General features: G+C 52.2%; 1 protein-coding gene across 2 annotated transcripts in view; it reads right to left on the reverse strand.

The window, feature by feature from the left end:
* The window catches only part of MX1 (MX dynamin like GTPase 1), a 31,896-nt gene extending 16,681 nt beyond the window's left edge, over positions 1-15,215 (reverse strand). The window contains exons 1-8 of one of the 2 annotated variants that reach the window (XM_076000046.1): positions 15,107-15,215; positions 12,149-12,226; positions 11,228-11,339; positions 6,325-6,517; positions 5,100-5,237; positions 2,328-2,482; positions 1,439-1,577; positions 681-879 (exon numbers count right to left, since the gene is read on the reverse strand). In XM_076000046.1, coding sequence (XP_075856161.1) covers positions 681-879; positions 1,439-1,577; positions 2,328-2,482; positions 5,100-5,237; positions 6,325-6,517; positions 11,228-11,332 — 929 coding nt within the window. In that variant the 5' untranslated portion in view covers positions 11,333-11,339; positions 12,149-12,226; positions 15,107-15,215. Of the gene's footprint in view, positions 1-680; positions 880-1,438; positions 1,578-2,327; positions 2,483-5,099; positions 5,238-6,324; positions 6,518-11,227; positions 11,424-12,148; positions 12,227-15,106 lie in introns of both variants that reach the window. The other variant, XM_076000050.1, reaches the window with a different exon arrangement.
* Positions 15,216-19,816: the final 4,601 nt, after the last annotated feature.

The following is a 19,816-nucleotide window of genomic DNA, read 5'->3' on the forward strand; positions in this document are numbered from 1 at the left end:
GAATTTACCATATATCCAATGTATGTATCTGGGCCTGTTCCTAGGCTTGTATTTTTCTATTTATGTTTCTATTCTGGTCCCAGTACCATATTATTTAAATTATTGCACACAATATTTTCCTTATTTTGGTTGATTTTTAATGCTTTTTTGCAGTGCTTTGAGAATTCCCCTTTCATGCTTCCAGGCGGGTTCTAGAGTCATCACCCAGGTACAAAGGCACTCACACACACACATACACACACACACTCACACACACACTCACACACACACTCACACACACACTCACACACACACTCACACACACACACACTCACACACACACACACACGGACACACACACACACGGACACACACACACGGACACACACACACACACGGACACACACAGACTCACACACACACACACACTCACACACACACTCACACACACACTCACACACACACACACGGACACACACACACTCACACACACACACGGACTCACACTCACACACACACACACACTCACACACACACACACACGCGGACTCACACACACACACGGACTCACACACACACACACACACACACACGCGGACTCACACGTACACACACACACACACACACATTCTCTCTAAGCATCTGCTTTGGACCAGCGTCCCCGGCTTGGCTGCCCCAGTGTGAAACCCGGGCGAGCGCACCTGAAATAGGGGTGGTCCTCGAAGAAGGCCTTCTCCCTCTGCAGGGCCTCGGCCAGGCTCAGCCGGTCCTGGATATCCTGCTGGCCCCGGCACTTGACGATCATGTAGCCCTTCTTCAGGTGGCACACGAGGTTCCGCACCACGTCTACCACCTTGTCTTCCGTGCCTCTGTCCACCAGATCGGGCTTGGTCAAGATTCCTGTGAGCCGGAGACTCCGGTCGGAGAAGGCTTGGGGCCACGAGGCGGAGGTGAGGGCAGCTCCCGCCCCCCGCCGCCGGCCCCCAGGCTTCCTCCCAGCCCTGCTCCTGCAGAACCGAGGGGCCAACGGAGCCCGGTGCAGGGGGAGAACGGCAGGCAGGCAGCGGCCAGAGCCCTGCCAGCGGCCACGGGCTCTCCCTGAGCCCCTGCAGTGAGGCCCGTGGCACGAAGGGACCACACTGCGTGTGACCCTCATCAGCCATGGTTTCCACCCCACATGCATCCATAATGGAAACAACGCGCTTCCTGATTATGCCCTTCCCTCTGAGCTCACCACGCCTTTTCCAAACAGGTGGACAACGGTTACCAGTCAACCTGTAGCCAACAAGAGTCAGCTGTGGCTCATTTATCTGGCCTGGGTGGTGGGCACCACACCTGCCACCTTAGCAGCTCTTACCTGGGTCCCAGCCCCGTGCATGCTGAGCGACTCCCACCGGGATTCAAAGGACACTTTCCCACTGGCAGACCACCCGCCATGCTCAGGTCCCCCTCTCCCTACCTATGGTCCTGTCCCCCTCGGGGTCCACCTCCTGAGCCATGCTCAGCGCCTCCGTGGTGGCGATGTCCACGTTACTGGGGACCACTACCAGGTTGATGGTCTCCTGCTTGTTGATGTACTTCTTGATGAGCACCTTGATCTGCGAGGAGGCGGGAGGCGAGCGTTGCAAAGGGGAACGGGAACGGGGACAGGTGCCGACCTTGCACCTGCTTCAGGTCCTCAGAGCCCCGGGGGTACTTCCCAAAGAGAAGGAACTCCAGGGAAATGACCCCACAGACCCACACGGCAGCACCACCCAAGGCGGAGTTATGGGGAACCAAGTTCCCTGCGGCAGAAACAGAGCCACAGGGGCAGGGAGAACCACAGGTGTTAGCTGGTTTGACCAACCCCCTGAGACCTGAGGTCTGATGGTCACAACGGAAAACACGATGCCAAAAACTGCTCGACTCCTTCCCTAAGTCTCTAATCCGTAATGCGAAATTCACTGATAGACAGGTATCATTATACCTATTTCCAATGCTACCTCTTTCCACATAAAACTCCTTCCTAAAGCACACCTGTCTAGCTATGCCGCGATGTGCAACTACAACCAAAAATCAGCCATTGCATTAAACACAAAACATATACACGTAGAATTTGTTCCCAGTTTTGCCTGTTTGCCTCCCTTTCCCCATCAAAGCTCGCCAAAGGAGATTTCCACCAATGGGCTCTACGAATTCCCCACTCACGCCTCCAAATATCCACTCATTCAAACTCAGCCCTGCACTCTGCTGCTCCAGTACGGCGTCCCCTTCCCTCCCCCAAGTTCTACCCCAGCCCCCAACCCCGCCAAGGCCAAGGCCAAGGCCAAGGCCAAGGCCAAGGCCAGACGTGGAGTCTGAGGTTGTACCTGGCGCCCGATGTCAGCAGGCTGATTGCCCACGGCCACCCTGGTGATGCCGGGAAGGTCTATGAGAGTCAGATCCGGGACGTGGGGGGAGCTGATCTCCAGGCTGATGAGCTCGTGACTGATGCCCATCCCTTCCCCAGCGATGACGTTCTGGGCTGGACGGGAGAAAAAAAGAAAACTCCAGTAAAGCTTAGGGCGGCAGCATCTCAGTACAGTGGGAACGCTGGAAGCACCTTGCACCCTCTGTGAGTCACAGATAAAAGCATCTTTGGATCAGATTCACTTTTCCGTGATCGCAACTGAAAAGGGCCTCAAGGGATAACTCGGTTTTTTCCCTGCCCGTGGCCAGCACTGTCTATGGAGAGACCTCACGAGGATGTCCCCACGGGTGACACCAACCCACAGCAGTCCAAAGCGGAGCAGGGTGGAGCAGTCCTTCCTGGCGGCACGCCTAAAATCCTCCCGCTGATGTCGGGAGGAAATGAGCAACGAAGCTAACCGCAAACAAATAAGAATACACAGGCATTCCCGAAACATACGCTGGGAAATTATATCGGGCCACGTGCTTATTTTAGCTAAGACGAGCATTGGCTGCTGGCTTCCATTAAGGCATTTCAGCCTGATCCTTCTTCCTTAATAATGAAAAATGTATGATGTGAATTTGTGTCATTGAATTGTTAGCTAATACCACTTCACTCTTTTCTACATCCAGAATGTCTTTTGGGTATGTTTGACACCAATGTAGAACCTAGATTGGAAGTGACAACAGCCTGTGCAGCATATAGTCTGCTAATCACCCTGGGATCCACTCACCCCAGACATGAGCATGAGGTCAGGTCCTGGCCAACGGGGTACATGTGAAAATGCTAAGTCACCTTACAGAAAGTATCCTTATATAAGGCGGGGACAGGCCCTTTGCCAGGGTCCACCGGCTCTTATGTGGACCTGCCGACTGAATCATGAGAGGGCCTTGGGGACAGAGGCCACACGAAACAGAGAAGCATAGTAAGAGTCTCGGATCCGGACGCTGGAACCCCCAAAGCAGCCCGCCTCCAGACTTTTATGTTGGGGAGGGGAGAGAGAGAGAACTTCCACACTGTCCAAACAGCTTGCTTGCCCAGGTGGTACCAATACTCCCCTCCGTCCCCGTGTGCATGTTACTTTACAGTGTGGCTTTGCCACTTCTTCTACGGATAGTCCATCCCTTGAAATTGGGCTTGACCCTGTGACTTTCTCTGGCTAATGGGATACCACAAAATGTGATGCCAGCAGAGATTGAAAGGTGCTACGCTTTGGGGCTGGCCCTCTCGTGCTGCTGGGAACCCCTCTCCTACCACGTAAAAAAAGCCCAGCCAGCAGAGCCTCCTGGAGGAGGAGAGACCACGTGGAGAGAAGGCCTGGGGTGTTAGCTGAGGGCCATCCTAGACCATCAGCCCCAGCCAATCCGGCCCAGAACAGAACTTCTCAGGCCATCAAATCGTGAGAAATAAAAATTTTTAAGCCATTTTTTTTTATTTTTTAGTGTCTGTGTGTGTGTGTGCATGTCCTTTCCCCCCCCTACTTTTTGTTCTGAGACAGGATCTTGCTCTGGTGCCTCACTTAGAGCACAGTGGCATCACCACAGCTCACTGTGACCTTGAACTCCTGGGCTCAACCTTGATCCTCCTGCCTCAGCCTCCAGAGTAGCTGGGGCTACAGGTGCACGCCACTACACCTGGCAAACATTTTCCACTTTTTGTAGAGATGAGGTCTTGCTCTTGCTCTTACTCAGGCTGGTCTCGACCTCCTGACCTCAAGCAATCCTCCTGCCTCAGTCTCCCAAAGTGTTAGGACTACAGGCGTCAGCCACCATGCCGGGAAAGCCATCTGATTCTGAGATGGGTTTGTTACCCAGCCAGGGCTGACTAAGGCACACAGTTGTTTTGAGTTTGCTGCCACCGGCAGCCAACCTAACCCCCACTAATACAAAATCACAGTTTGTCTATAACATCATTTAAGTGTCTGTAAGAGCCAACAAACGTTACTTAGTGCTTCTGTCTGCACGAAAGCTAAACCCGTCCTTTCCTCCCACTGGGTGTCAGTTCATGCCACTTCAGTACTTTCCCAAATGACGGACACTTAATTACGTGACATGCTCGGAACAGAACCAAAGTCAGCAAAGAAGTCATTATTTGTCCATCTCAGAGGTGCTGCTCTCGGCCAGCTGGCTGGCCCTCGCCTGCACGGCCAGCGTGGTTTCCCCTTGCAGGGGCTCCACATTCATCTCTGAGTCCACCGAGGCCTGCCTTGACCCAGCCCGAGCTAGGATTAGGCAAACACACGCACGCATGCCCTTCTCGGAGGACAGCCGAGTGGGGTTCCGTGACGACCCGGGCAGCCGCTTTTACGAGGTAACAGGGCGAGGGGCTCCCTCACCCCCAGACCGTTCCTCCCCCACCAGATCTGTGGAGTGGGGAAGCCCTTGGAAAAGGGACAGACCTCCGTGTTTAGAGACAAGTTTTAAACGTTAAGATTTGCATTATTCTCAGATACTTATTTACATACTGAGCAACACATTATCGATATCAGATTCTGCACCAGTGTGCTGGTCTTAACAAGGACACAAGGGGAAAGCTCCAGGGACGGGGGCCTGATGAGGACGGGGGTGTCCAGGGGGCAGCCAGGCCCGGGGCGGGGGGTGGGGGGTGGGAACAGTCACAGGCAGAGCCCACCCACCCCGAGAGACTCGGCTGGGCATCCGATTGGGACGATGAGCAGACATGGGGTCCTTACCTTTACTGACTTCCTTTTCCACCTCCGAGGCGTCGGAAATCTCCATCTCGAAGTCCTGGTAACTGACCTTGCCTCTCCACCCATCTTCGTTCACGAGTTTCTTCAGTTTCAGCACGAGAGGACATCTTGTCACAATTCCTAGGAGGACACACTCACATCAGCTCCACGCTCTGCCCTTCAAAGTCCTGCATGCGCCTTAGACCAGGGGTTCTCAAACTTCCGCACGATTGTCTGGGGAGACGTTTACAACTGAAGACCATCTGGTCTCCCCCTCTGACACTCTCATGCATTATGCCCCAATGCGACCTCAAGAACATGCATTTCGAATGTGAGTTTTTGCTCACTAATGCTTGAGAGTCGCCACTTTGGGCTTCCTGTCTCATCCCGGTGTTCTGTCATCAGCCCAGGTGGCAAACTGCAGTGGGAAACACCGCCAAATCATGCAAACATCCCCATGACTCCCCCCCAACATACACACTGTACACCCACCAGGAAGGCACACGGCTACCACCAGGCCATCTTATCGCTGTCCTCGTACCGTAAACCGCTTCCCATCCTACGTCCCTACCACGTCTGACCTGTATTCCAAGACCCATCCCAGGTCTGACCTCCCGCCTCGAGCCCTACTGACATCCTTGGCCTAGCAACTCAGATAGCGTCACCAACCGGAGCACCGGTTCTTATCTCCCAAGATGTCCGGTCACCTCTTGGGAAGGGGTTCAGGACAGACACCCACATGCATGTAGTTCTGGACTGGGCCCTCAAATGCCTTTATTTAGATCTTCCAAGAATTCTAGATTACATACAACTTGCAAAAAAAAATGTGCAATGCGACGATGTTATGCATTGAATAGTGTTCCTTCCAAATTCTGATGTAGAAGCCCTAACCCCCAATGGGACTGTATTTGAAGGTAAGGCCTTTAAGAGGTGATTCAGGTTAAATGAGGTCCTTAGGGTGGGGCCCTAATCCAGTATGACTGGCGCCCTTATAAGAGAAAGGGACACCAGCAATGCTGGCACACACAGAAGAACGGCCCTGCGAGGGCACAGTGGGGAGGTGGCCACATGCCAGCCAAGGAGAAAGGCCTCAGGAGAAACTAAACCTTGATCCTGGAGTCCCAGCCTCCAGAACCATAAGAAAATAAATTTATTTGGTTTAAGCCACTCCACCGTAGTATTTTGTTATGGCAGCCAGATCAGACTAATGCGGGGCGTGAGCTCTTACCGGTGCCTCTGGGAAGGGCAACTCCGGACAGCGCCTCCAGCACGGAGCTCTTGCCCGAGCTCTGGTCCCCGATGACGGCGATGGCCGGCAGGGCCAGGTCCTGCTCCACGCCCAGCGCGCGCAGGGAGTCGATGAGGTCGATGCAGGGGCGCACCTTCTCCTCGTACTTGCTGCACAGGTTGTCCTCGGCCCTCTGGAGGAAGCAAAGATGGAGAACTCTGCCATGGCCTGCATATAACGCTCCTCCAAAGACGACCAACTTCCTAAAGCCTAATTAGGTTACTGTAATCCCCCAAAGAGAGTGGAAGAGTGACAGATAAAAATAGTTGAAGAAATAATACACACAATATCCTCAAACCTAATGAAAACCATAAACCCAAAGATCCAAGAAACTCAGCAAACTGCAAGCTCGGGAGATATAACGTGAACTACATCAAGGCACAATAGAGTCAAATTGCTCAAAACCAGTGATAAAAAGAAAATGCTAAAGGAAGCCAGAAACAGAGGAACAAAGGTGAGATTGACAGCAGATTTCTCACCAGAAACAATGCAAGTGAGAAGACAGCACAGCAACGTTTTTAAAGGACTGAAAAACATCATCAACCTAGAATTCTATACCCAGCAAATGTATCTTTTAAAAATGAAGGCAAAATAAAGACTTTTTCGGACATATAAAAACTGAACTAGGCCGGGCGCGGTGGCTCACGCCTGTAATCCTAGCTCTCTGGGTGGCCGAGGCGGGTGGATTGCTCAAGGTCAGGAGTTCAAAACCAGCCTGAGCAAGAGCGAGACCCCGTCTCTACTATAAATAGAAAGAAATTAATTGGCCAACTAATACATATACAAAAAATTAGCCGGGCATGGTGGCGAATGCCTGTAGTCCCAGCTACTCGGGAGGCTGAGGCAGGAGGATTGCTTGAGCCAGGAGTTTGAGGTTGCTGTGAGCTAGGCTGATGCCACGGCACTCACTCTAGCCTGGGCAACAAAGCGAGACTCTGTCTCAAAAAAAAAAAAAAAAAAAACTGAACTAGTTCATCAATAGCAGACCTGCATTACAGGAAATGGTAAAGAAGTCCTCAGGCAGAAGGAAAATGATACTATGTAGAAATCTTGATTTACACCAAGGAATCCACAACAGAAGTGTTAACTACTATACTTTTTCTTATTACTTAAATATCTTTAGGAGATAATTGAATGTTTGAACAAAAAAGTAACAACACATTGTGGGGTTTATGTTATATATAAAAGTAAAATGCACGACAAAAATAGTATGAAGGCTGGAAGCTGAGAGATGGAAGTATACTATCATAAGGGTTTTATATATACATGAAGTAATACACTGTCCCTAGAAAGTAGACTGATTAAGTTAAAGATATATACTATAAACACTAAGTTATACTTACTAAGCCAACAAAGGGAACAAAATAGAATCATAAAAAATACTTGATTAATCCAAAAGAAGGTAGAAAAAGAGGAAAGGGGGAATGAAGGATAGATGGGATGAATAGGAAAGAAATAGCAAAACGATATTCTCAAACCTAGTCATAGCATCAATAATCACAATAAATACGAATGGCCTAAATATTCCTAGAATAGTCAAAATGACTTTGAAAAGGAAGAACAAAAATCAGAGGGCTAGCATTATCTAATTCCCTTAATTATTATAAAGCTAAAGTGACCAAAGCAGTGTGGTATTTGTGTAAAAATCGAGAAAGAGATCAATGGAACAGAACGCATGCATACTCCAGAAATACGCCAGCACATAACTGATTTTTTGACAAAGGTACAAAGGCAATGCGTGGAAAAAGTATAGGCTTTCCAACCCATGGTACTAGGATAATTGGATATCTACATGCAAAAATAAATAAACTTACATCAATACCTCACACCATATAAAAAAATGAACTTATAATGGATCTTAGACCTAAATGTAAAATTTTAAACTATAGAACTTGTAGAACAAAACATAAGAGAAAAATCTTAGCGACCAAGAGTTAGGCAATGATTTCTTAGGCATGGCCCCAAACCCACAATCCATATAAATGAAACATCTGATAATAACTAGAAGAGAATAATTCAGATGTTTCTAGCATAAGGAAAAGACAAATATTTAATATGATGGATCTCCCAATTACACTGATTTGATCTTTACAAATTATACAAATGTATTAAATTATCACATGTACCCTGAAAAAAAAATCAAATCAAACAGGAAAAGAAACCAATTAATTGATCAACTGAATTTCACAAACTTCAAAACATGTGATCTTTAAAAGAGATTATTAAGAGAATGAATAGAGAAGCCATAATCTGGAAGTAAGTGTTTGCAAAGGACTTGTACCCAAAATATTATAAAGAACTCTTGAAACTCAACAATAAGAAAACAAACAACCTGATTAAAAAATTGGCACAAGATTTGGACAGACACTTCACCAAAGGAGTTAGATGAATAGCAAAACAGCACATGAAAAAGATGGTAAATATCAGTAACCACTGGAGAAATACAAATTAAACTTACAATGCTTGAAATTAGTGGAATTTTGTTATATGTAAATTATTTCTCAATAAAACTGATTTTTTTAAAAAGGTGAAAGTGAATATAAAAACCACAGAGAAGGCATACAGGAAAATTTCAAGTGGCTTCTCAGAATAATGGCTAAAGCAATTTGTTGCTCTTCGTAACATAGTTTAAAAAGCTAGATACATACAAACAAACGAACAACAAAAAACATGAGAAACTCCCACTATGAATGTTGTCAGGCAAAGAAGGGTTTACAGACACAATTAGCTGCTCAGGACTTTCTAAGCAGAGCAAAAAGTCCCTCTGCTCCCTCCGCCCATCCTTGTTGCCATGACCCTGAGATGCCAGCCACGGCTCTTTACGAAGGAGAGGGGGGTCATACTCAACCTGTCACCTACCCCAGTGGCTTGGCAGGGGAGGCTGATTGGGGTCTAGGGAGAAAACATAAGAAAATCATTTTATCTTTTACCTCTTTCCTTTTAACGCCTATTTTTGTGTATGCTTCACCATAGACGTCAATTTTCACTGGCATAGTTTCTTTATATCAGGATGAGCGGACAAGTAACTACCCATGGTGGAGGCCTATCCTACGTGCTGTGGGAGGTTTAGCCAAATCCCAGGCCTCTATTCACTATTTACTATTCGCCCGGAGCTGTGACAACCAAACTGTCTCTGGACATGGCCACCCAGTCCTGGGGGCACGGTGGCCCTGGTGGACAAAGAAGCACTGCCACCCGCAGCCTGGGTCTTAGCTGTCCTTATGGATTTTTTGGTTTTGTCTTCATGTCTTTATATCACCCGTTCGTAAGAGTTTATAAAACATAAATAATAAAGCACATAGGCATGCCCAACCACCGGGTTAAGAACTCGGACATTCCGGGCACTTAAGACATTCCGCACACCTCCTTAGTCACCTCCCTCCCGCCACCCCTCACCTCCGGAGGGGCCCTCTGTCCCGGGGCTTGTGGCAATCAGCTCCTTGCTTTTCCCACCTTCACATCTTTTCCCCGGACGGCATAGTGCTTATCGTTGTCTGTTTGGGAATTTTATACAAATGGGTATTTTGTATATTTCTTCTGTGACCTGATGCTTTGGTTCATCGTTGTTTATTAGACGTAGCCGTGTTGATGCCTGGAAGCCCAGTCTGCTCATTGCACTGCTGTGTAGGATTCTGCTGCACGAGCAACCACAGTGCGGTGCCCACTCCACCGCCGACGGGCTCTTGTACCTACCCAGGTTCTGCTGCTATAAACAATGCTGCTATGCACGCGGCTCCCTGGGGCACGTGTGAGAGTGTGTACGGTGGTTTCCAAAACTATGTGCAGCAGAATCACCCGGAGGCCCTGCCCCTAGGGTGTCTAATTCACTGGGTCTGACAGTGGGGAGAGGGGCTGATAATGTGCATGTCAAACAGCTTCCCAGGCAATGCTGGTGCCACTGGTCTGGGGAACCTCACTTTGAGAACCGCAGTCTATACCCAGAAGTGGAACTACCGGATCACAAGATGAGCCCTAATGTGCCTTAACTGGAAAAGGCCGAGCTGCTTCCAAAGCACATGGGTGTGAGGGGTGTGACTTCCTCCTCCCACGAACCCTGACGCCGGCCCCAGGCCAGAGACATAGACGGGAGGGAAACGCGGAGAAGGGGAGACGGTGATATTAGGGTGGTGGAAAGACGGGTGGCCCTTCTTATTTTCCTATGTCCTCCAATCTTATTTGAAAAATTGTTTAACGTTGCTTAGGATCCCAGAGGCTACCTGAAGCCAGGACAATGGCCCTTGGTTCTAAAACATGTAGTAAAAATGAACTGAGCACTTGCTAGGCGCCCAGGCGTTGGCTGCACTGACTTCTCTCAACAGCTATAAGAAGCGAAGACTAACATCATTCCCACGTTAGAGACGACAGAAACCCAGGCTTTATAGCAGGAGGAATAACTACCCCTGATCAGACAGCTGGGAGTGTCAGTGTCGTGACCACCTTCAGGCCGGACTGAGTCCAGAGGACAGGACTTGCTCCCACTAAAAATGATTCTGGGCAAGGAAGGCACCACTTGGCTTCCCGAAGGAGACAATGTCCTAATGGCACCTACGAGAGACTGCAGCTTGAGCTCCTTGCACCCAGGGCGGGGCCGATTCCCACCTGAGCCCTCCACACCCGGTCAGGTTTCCCAGACCGCCACAGCACCCCAACCGGAGTCAGCGAAGCCAAAACGTCTACGCTTGGCTGCCAGGTGGCCCGGTAGAGTGAACAGAGGACGCGGATCTGCATCCCGCCCCAGGGAAGGTCATCGCCGGGCAGTGGCGACCTCACATGGGCACGGCTCATGTAATGTCTTCGGCCAAGGGGGCACCGTGGCTCACCAGACTTTCAGGCAGCAACTTACCGGGGCCGGAGTTTCCATAGCCATACCGACATCTCCATTTAGTAACTGATGGGCGGCTGCAGAAGCCGAGTCAGGCTTTGCGATTTCCACCTCGGAAAGAACCATCTTCTTCCTTCGCAAGTCAAGTTAGAATGAAGCGGTCAGCGTGGAACAGATCAGAAGCTGGGTGTATTCAGTCGTGGAACCAAACCCACCACTGGAAGGTAAGATCCAGGAGGACAGGGACTGTGACAAATTATTCACTGTGGTGTCCCCAGAGCTTAGAGGAGCCCCCGGGGTACACTGCATGCTCATTAACTCTTTATTCACTGAACGAGAAGTGGCAGGGGAACAGAAACAGACGGAGACAAACTCTGCACCCCAGGCTCTTCAAGAATATGCCTCCGTACTTTGAAAGATTTTTTTAAAACTAGGTATCTCCTGTCAACATTTTAGGTTGAACATCGAGATTTTTTCTCTATAAATTTTAATAGTTGCAAAGGATACAATTTCTGATGCCTTTCAAAACTTTACATTCAAAAATAAAGTTGTTGTAGAACTCTTTCCAGTGTAAACAAGGGAATCTAAATATTATGGCGATTTGATACCTAGACCTTGAGCCTAAAAATGTGTATGAACTCTAAGTATTCTGTGTTGTTCCTTTTGATCGCTGAGTTCAGATTTTCATCCCATTTCCTCCACGTAAGTATATCTTAATGTCATTCATTTTATTCTTGAAAGCACTTAACTGACCATCTTATACTTGTCTGCATCATAAATACATATATACATGTTAAATTCATTCTTAAAATGTTCCAGGCCCATAGTCTCTGAATATTAAATTTTATAGCATCTAATAATCTTGGATTAAAAAAGTAAATGAAAATTTTCCTCCTATGGATCAGCATAAATGTTATAAAAAAACACAAAGCACCAACTTACCTCCAATATGTGCTCCCTTTTTTGAAGGGGTAATGTCAACAGTTGGGTGGAAACGGGGAGCCGGTGTCCTGCACTTCCCTGAAACCAAGCGAAGTGTACAAGTGAGACCCAAACCTGGTGAACCGAGGAGAGCCCTCCCCACGCCGGCCCCGTTGCTGAGATGGTGCAGGCGCAGAGGGGTGTGCTTGGAAGCAGATTCCAATTTCCCAGAATCTTTTTTACATATCTTGACTATTTTAATTCTAACATGGGTGAATAAGGCACCGAGCCTTGCTGCAAATTTGCTGCCTGCATCAACAATTTGTACTGATGTTTTTCTCTGTGATTCTCTAGGGACCCTCCCCGGAGAGCCATGCAATCTTTGTCAATCCTGGTGGGCTTCAAGGGACAGGTTGGTAAAACAAAACCCCTCATCAACCCCACCTGTCACCCTGGTCTGTAACATGTCTAGATTCAGGACATCCTAACCTGAGCCAATGCCCCGATTCTGCTGTCACGCTGTGCTTAACACAAACATGCGTGAATCCGGAAGGTCTGGGAGCCCTGCCGCTGGTTCACGGTGCCTCGGCTAAACAACACGTCCCGGGAACCACCATGTAAATTGCACTTTCCCGGCCCCAGGTTTATACGCTTCCAGGGCAGGCACGGTTGTACCCTTGTTCAATTTGGAAAGGGAGAGAGGTATGTATTCTTTTTGTAAGGTGGGAAGGTGGTGATTATAAAAGGTGACCAATTTTAAAGGGTACTTATGGAGTTCAGCAATCTGGAAATGCATGCCCTAAAAACTCTCCACGCCTTTGGAAAGACCTCAGGTGCCCAGGGTATCCTGAGTTCCATGCCGGAGACCCCGCTCCATCTGCCTCTCTGGAGTGCCAATGTTCTGGGCCATAGCTGCCTCAGTTGGCTTTTCTGTACCCATTCAAGGGGCACCTTTGGTCCCCAGAACTTGTACCCCATGATCATGGGTTTGACTTGGTCGGTAGAAACAGGACTTTGTGAGTCTATTCCCTCCCCTCTTTGTTCCACAAATGAGATCCCCTGAAAGCTAAACCTCATGGGTTTTGTCTGTAAACCATAAATGTTTGTTTCTTCCTTGGATCGGCTTTGACAATCAGTTTGGATTTCGGCAGCAGGGCAATCTCAATAGTTCAAGGCGGTCTCTTACTTATCAATGACACTCAGCATCCAGGTGCATTCACCAGTTCTGGCCTTGGGAGAATCTAGAGGTGGTGCCCTCTACCTCTCAGCCCCAAATCATTCCTAAAGCGTCTCACCTGCACCTGATGTTTGCAGAGGGGGCTGCTGGGAATCCAGCACACCTCCCACCTCTCTGCTTTCCAGTCCCCCATCCCCTCACTACTGCACGCCCCCACTGGTCGGAGTCTGAGATGTGAGTTGGGCATGGTGGGGTCATGTCCCATGTCCCAGGCTCTTCTCTCATCCTAAGGTTAGGGTTAGGGAGGGGAGCAGCTGCCAGGGTCTAGGAAGCTCCTTCCATTCCTGTCCAGGACAGGGGGGCATCCCTGCTGGCGGGGTGAGGGGGCAGGGCGGGGAGGTGCAATGGCTGCCCCTCCACTCCAGACTTAAAGGATCCGGAGTTTTCCTGCTGCTTCCAGACCCAGCCTACTGCAGTGTTGGCCACAGAATTCCTGCAGTGGAGTGGGGGTGGGGGACAACATCAAGGGTTGTCCAGGGAGTTGTCCTGTCCTTGTGGGGAAGATTTCTCTGCTGAGACCCAGCAGAGGAGAGGGGATAGGAGGTAGGATTCAGCCCCCTTCCAGCCCCAGAACCCCTAATAAGGACCACCCACCGGGCATATCTGAGAAAATGCCTAAGGTACAAGAGTCTGCAACTTTCCCGACACAATTCAGTCCAGTTTTGAAAATAACTCTTGCAGGACTTAACATTCAGTTTTTTTCTTCTCAAAGTGTTTTTCCCTCAGAAGCCCGAGGGCATTTACATTTTTTGTGAATAAAAGGGGGAAGAGCTTGCACTTTGGACCAAATGCATTGCTACCTAGCAAACCTAGCTGAGCCAGGCCTCCGGATGTGGCAGCAGAGAGCCAGGAAGAGAATAATGTGTGCACCCCCACGGTTGCGAGGTCCGAAGCTGAAAGATGACACTGTTAGACATTTTAGGAGCCCTCTGGGACTGACATCTGGGGGTGAGAATCTTTGGACCCTGCTTCCGATTAAAATCTTCATTTAAAATTGGACCAAGTAATTCTGACCATCCCTTAATCAGGGCTCAGCGGTCACCCCTTGTGGGGAGGTGCAGGGGCAGGTCTGAGCAGTCACCCCCTAGGGAGCAGGTGGGGGGAGGGGCAGATCTGCAGGTGCGGGTTCTGTCGCCCTAGGACCACCCTCTCTCTCCCTACCCCCTCCGCGCTGCCCACCCGGACCATGAAGTCCGGGCGCCCCCCCCCAAACCCCAGGGCGCTCAGCTTCCTGATCGGGCCCAGTCTCTGCCCACCGTCCCTTCTTCCAGGGACTGGGACCTCCTCACTCAGGATCGATGGCGACTCCCGGAATCTGCCCTTCCAGGCGACTGCCTGCACTTGGACTCACGCGGTTTGCACTCCGTAGCAGAAAATTTAAATCCGCTGACAGGTGGGTTCGCGGCCCCACGCAGCAGTGCCTGCAACTTTCCCAGCCCTGCCTACGCGGAGTCCCCGGGAGACGCCCGCCCGGTCCCCTCCACCTAGCCCGGCTCTAGGGAAAGCCGCCCGTCAGGGGCCTGCTTTCCATGGGCCATCCAGGAGCCTCGCGGCCGCTGGTCGGTCGGGGCTAGGATGGAGCGAGCGTGGCCTGAGCTCGCCCATCATCGCCCGTGTCGTTGTTGTTATTATTACTAGCGGCCGAGAACGGGCCCCTGCAGTGCCCCCGCCCCGGAGCGCTCGTCTGGGCCGCGAAAGCTCCCCTCGCCGGCCCGGGGTGCGGAGCTGGGCGCGACACTCACCGGTCCCCGTGCAGCGCAGATGTGGCGCAGCAGCGCGCTCGGCCGCTTTAAGGGGCGCGGGGCCCCGCCCCCGGCTGCGGGGAAACGAAACTCCCGGCCGGGCAGGGGCCGGCGGCCGCGCGGGGGAAACGAAACCTAGCCGGCCTGGGGTCCGCGTGGGCGCTGGTGAGAAATACAGATTCTCAGGCCGACGCAGACCCGCCGAATCGGAAGCTGTGGCGGGGCCGCGGCCCGAGTGTGCCCTTTCCAGGATTCCGGCGCGCCGGCCGGGGCTCTTGCTCTAGGGCCTGAGTCATCCAAGCCTGGGCTGCAGCCGGTCTCCTGGGCAGATGCGGTGGCGGTTGGCGTCTTCAGTTCCCGCGATGGGTCCCTGGGATGCTCAGGCCCCAGCGGAGATCCCCAGTCGCGGGGCGCTGATGGCTGCAGTTCCCTCTCGCCCTCACCCCCACCGCGTGCGCACCCCCAGAGTCTTCCTGCTTTCCCATTTGCTTTGGGCACTCCAAGGCCTACCTGGAGTTTGGCTCACCTGATTTCCCCAGGATGGAATTGGGGGGAGAGGGAGGTAAGGTCAAGCGGATGCAGGGGTGGCCCTTCCCCCCATTCCTGGGGCTGACAGCCTGTGCGTGGGGAATGGCATTTCCCTTTAGGGGCGCCTGTCACCCCGACTCCATCCTCCTTAGCACAGCTCAGAGCCCCTGAGGCCCCCAGAGACTCCTGTGATTAGGAAGGGTCACCCCTAACCAGCCCCAAGGCCCAGAACCTGCCCCAGCCTTAGGTCCTGGTCAGGGAGAGCCCAGGTGAAACCAAATTTAGCTCAGATTAAGATGCTCTTGCCTCCCTGGGGAATGCTCTGGAGAGGGTGGATGCGGCCACTTCCTTGATGGGGCTGTCACCACCACGAGGGCAGGGCAAGGAAGTCTTATCAAGCTTGCATTTTCCCAGCGCCTGCCTCCCAGTTACGTGTGAGCTGCATTTCATTGGATTGACGTGCTCAGCGTCAACTGAAGAATGACAGGCTCATATATTTGGAAAGGACAGCTTTATTTCTCATTAAGGGTTGCAGCTTACAGGTGGCCATTCTGACCATCTGGGAAGCAGAGCCTGGGGCAGGAGCTGAGAGCTACTTGGAGGGAGGGGCAACAGGAACAGGAATTTATGCTGAGCCGGGTGGCTGAGTGCACGCATTTAACAAGCTATAGGAGGAGCCAGGGATGTTCATGAAAGGAGAAACATGTGCACGTGCAGTTGAGCTCCATGCCATTTTGTTGGACCCATGTTCAGAAAGTGGCGGCATTAGCATGGTCCAAGGGTGGCGTTTTCGGCCCTCTGACAGCCAGAGGTGAAGCAGAGGCCCTCTGTGCACAGCCTCCAGAGCCTGGCCAGAGCCACTCCGTGGCCAGTGGTCTCAGCAGCAAGGGGTGCTGGTCAGTTGTGTCGAAACTGGAAAAAAGGAGGAGCTGTTACTAGATTGGTAGAAGCCAGCAGCGGAGCAAGTCTTTCCAAAGGTCCTGTTCTGTTTAACCCACTAGGACAGAAAGCCTGATGGTGGCCGTTAGCAAGGGAGGGGGTATAACAAGGCACGTCCCACCTCCCATCCTGTCACGGCCCAAATTTCAGTTTGAAGGTTTATCCGGGGTCCCCTTGGCCAAGAGGGGATCGGTTCAGTTGGTAGGGGGCTTAGGAAGTTATTTTTATTTCTCACCAGCTATCTCCGTCTCTGGGGCCCCCGCTACGGCACAGCCTCGGTCCTGCCCTCTTAGTGTTTTCCTCCCTCCAGTAAAATGTACTGGGCTGCCGAACCTAAAGTAATCAGAGCGGTCAGGATTTAGTTAAACGAGAGTTTATACAAGCTCACAGTTTCAGGATGACCGCCTGGAAACACGGACTCCAAAAAAGGGGGTCAGAGTAGGGGTCGTCTATACAGGCGAATAAGGGAGCAGCATCCCAGCATTCTGCATGGGAGGCTAAAGGGTCGTTTGCAGACATCTGACTGGTTACAGTTCCCTATGCCAAGGGGTTGCTTAACATTACACTGTAGAGAGATGACAGTCACAGGGCTCTCCACCTCGGGCATCAAAGGTCTATGTCCAAGAGAGGAATGGGTGGCCTAATTAATGTGTAACATCTTATGAATTAAAATAAAATCTTAAGACCCCCCTCCAGGTGACTGAAGGGACGTCCTCTTGGCCAAGGGGACCCCAGACATGCCCTAAAGCTGAGCTGCTGGCTATGAGAAGGGAAGTCAGACATGCCTCCTCGTGCCCCCTTCCCTTCCTGGAGATGTGCTTTGCCGTTCATTAACAGGCCTAAGGCCATGCAAGACAAGCTCAGACCACACCTGCAGCTCATCAGTTTTCTTAACAGATCACGCGAGTCTGGGTATATGTCCAGTCTATGTCCGGTGGCTTGTCTCTAACACTTTCTTAACTTAAAACACTCCAAGCCCTTAGACAAAGCTTCATTTCTTTAACCAATTACAAATCAAAGAATCTTTAAAACCGCCTATCATCTGTAGTGCACTGTTTCGAAAGGTCCTGCCTTTTGGGGGCAAACCAACGTACATCTTCCATGTATTGATTAATGACTTCACATGTAACCCCTGTCTCCCTGAAGTGTATAAAACCAAACTGTGACCCAGCCACGGTGAGACCACTTGCTCAAGGATTCTTGTGCGTGGCTCTCTGGGCCATGGTGGCACATGTTCTGCTCAGAATAAACCTCTTTAAATTACTTTACAGAGTTTGAGTTCCTTTCCACTGACAGTCTTAATACAAAAGGTCAGGCAAGGCACCATGCAGAAAAAACATCGGCGCTGCTGAGTGAGTCTGCAGGGCCTAACCTTCCCTTGGCACAATTAATTGAGGGGTCGTGAATTTTGCTTTCTTTCATGGTGCAAAAACACAGCATCCATAGGGGAAGCATCATAGAGGCCCAACATTCCCACTGGCCCTCAATCCCACTGCCTGTGCAGTCGTGGGTTCCCCAGGGGGCTCCAGGTGTCCCTGGACCTTGCCCCGCCTGCAGGGCCTGGCCAGGGAGGGAGAGCCCAGCTGGTGTCAGTGGGAAGCCGCCTGCCCCTGTGTGGCGTGGGCTCCCCGCCTCAGAGCAGGTGCATTTCCGCAGATTCCTAGGAAGCTGACAGCCCTGGTCACAATGCTGCCCGGCGCCCCACTGAGGCACGGAGCACAATGCCAAACTGCGCAGCTGGTGTTCAGGGCTTCACTGAAATACCCTCCTCATGACACGAACGTCCCCGTTCAGGGGCTCCTTCTCCTGGGCTCTGCGCTAGGCTCCAGCACCTTCTCTTCTAGGCTGGCAGCTCTCTTCCCGGAGCCGGCCACACCTGTCCCGCACGCCCCTGATCGCACGTGGCCTTCGCACACCGCCTCGCCGCCACCTGCGGGCTGCGCACGGGCCAGCCGGGGGCACGAGGTCCGTGCTGCCCGCCGTGCGCCCGGGGTCCGGGCCGTGCGTGGTCAGCGCCTCCAGCGTGAACGAAGGCCGGGTGGAGGCCGGTCTGGCCCTGCGGGCGCGACCCGGGTGACTCTGAGCCACTCCCCGGCCCCCATGGCGAATTGCCCAGCGGACTCAGGTTCGGTTTCGGTTTCATTTCTACTCCGTGGTTCATAGAAATGAAAGTCAGGGACGGGGGTGTAGGGGGGAGTCCGCTGAAAAGAGTGGGAGGCCACAGGAGGAGGGGCGGGGACAGGAGGAGGGGGGCGGTGTCGGGAGGAGGGGCGGTGCTGGGAGGGGGAGGGCGGTACCGTGAGGGGGCGGGGACAGGAGAAGGGGGCGGTGCTGGGAAAAGGAGGGGCGGTGCCAGGGTAAACAGGGGCGGTACCGTGAGGGGGAGGGGCGGGGACAGGAGAAGGGGGGCCGTGTCCGTAGGAGGGGCGGTGCTGGGAAAAGTAGGGGCGGTGCCAGGGTAAACAGGGGCGGTACCGGGAGGGGGAGGGGCGGTACCGGGAGGGGGCGGGGGCAGCGCCAGGCACCCTAGGGGCGAGCGGGCCGCTGGTCGCTGTGCTCTTTCTGCCCGCTTCGCTGCTTGGCGGCGACTTGGTTCTGCGGGTCCCCGCGGAGGTGGGTGCTGGCGGTCTGGGAGCAGCCGCATAACCACCTCCCCGGTAACGAGCCCCCCCAATAGCCCCGTGTCCGGCCTGGGGCCCCAGGGCAGAGGGACTGGGTTCGTTTTCCTGTGTTTTGTGTCCCTTCTGTGCGGTGACATAGACCCGTGCATCTCAACGCGTGGCCCCTGGACCGGCAGCATTGGCCTTACCTGGGGGCTTGTTGGAAACGCAGGGCGTGGGGCCGCCCGGGCACCCCTGTTTCTGAACCTGCACTCCGTGGAGTTCCCGTGGCGTGTCGTCTGCGAGCGGCCCGAGAGAAGGCCGCATCTGGCCTGGCTGTGGGCCCTCAGGGTCAGGCCCGGCGCTTGGCTTTCTTGTCGGCGGGGGCCTATGGCAGAGCCCTGCCAGGAGGGGACAGATGCTGGAATCCTGCTGGGCTGGAGGGGCTCTGGGGAGCAGGGGGCCCGGCTTGGTGTGCCCGTGGCCCGACCCACGACACTGCTGTTGACAGTACTGGGAAAGGTCCCTGCACTCTCCAAACTCATTTTTCCCAGACGGGGCCCCCTGTCCACTGGCATTCACAAAAAGAAAAGAAATATTATATTGTGGTAAATCCTGTTATATAAGAGGGGTAAACTGAGTA

Source organism: Microcebus murinus, chromosome 1 (assembly GCF_040939455.1).
Source record: "Microcebus murinus isolate Inina chromosome 1, M.murinus_Inina_mat1.0, whole genome shotgun sequence".
Taxonomy (NCBI): domain Eukaryota; kingdom Metazoa; phylum Chordata; class Mammalia; order Primates; family Cheirogaleidae; genus Microcebus; species Microcebus murinus.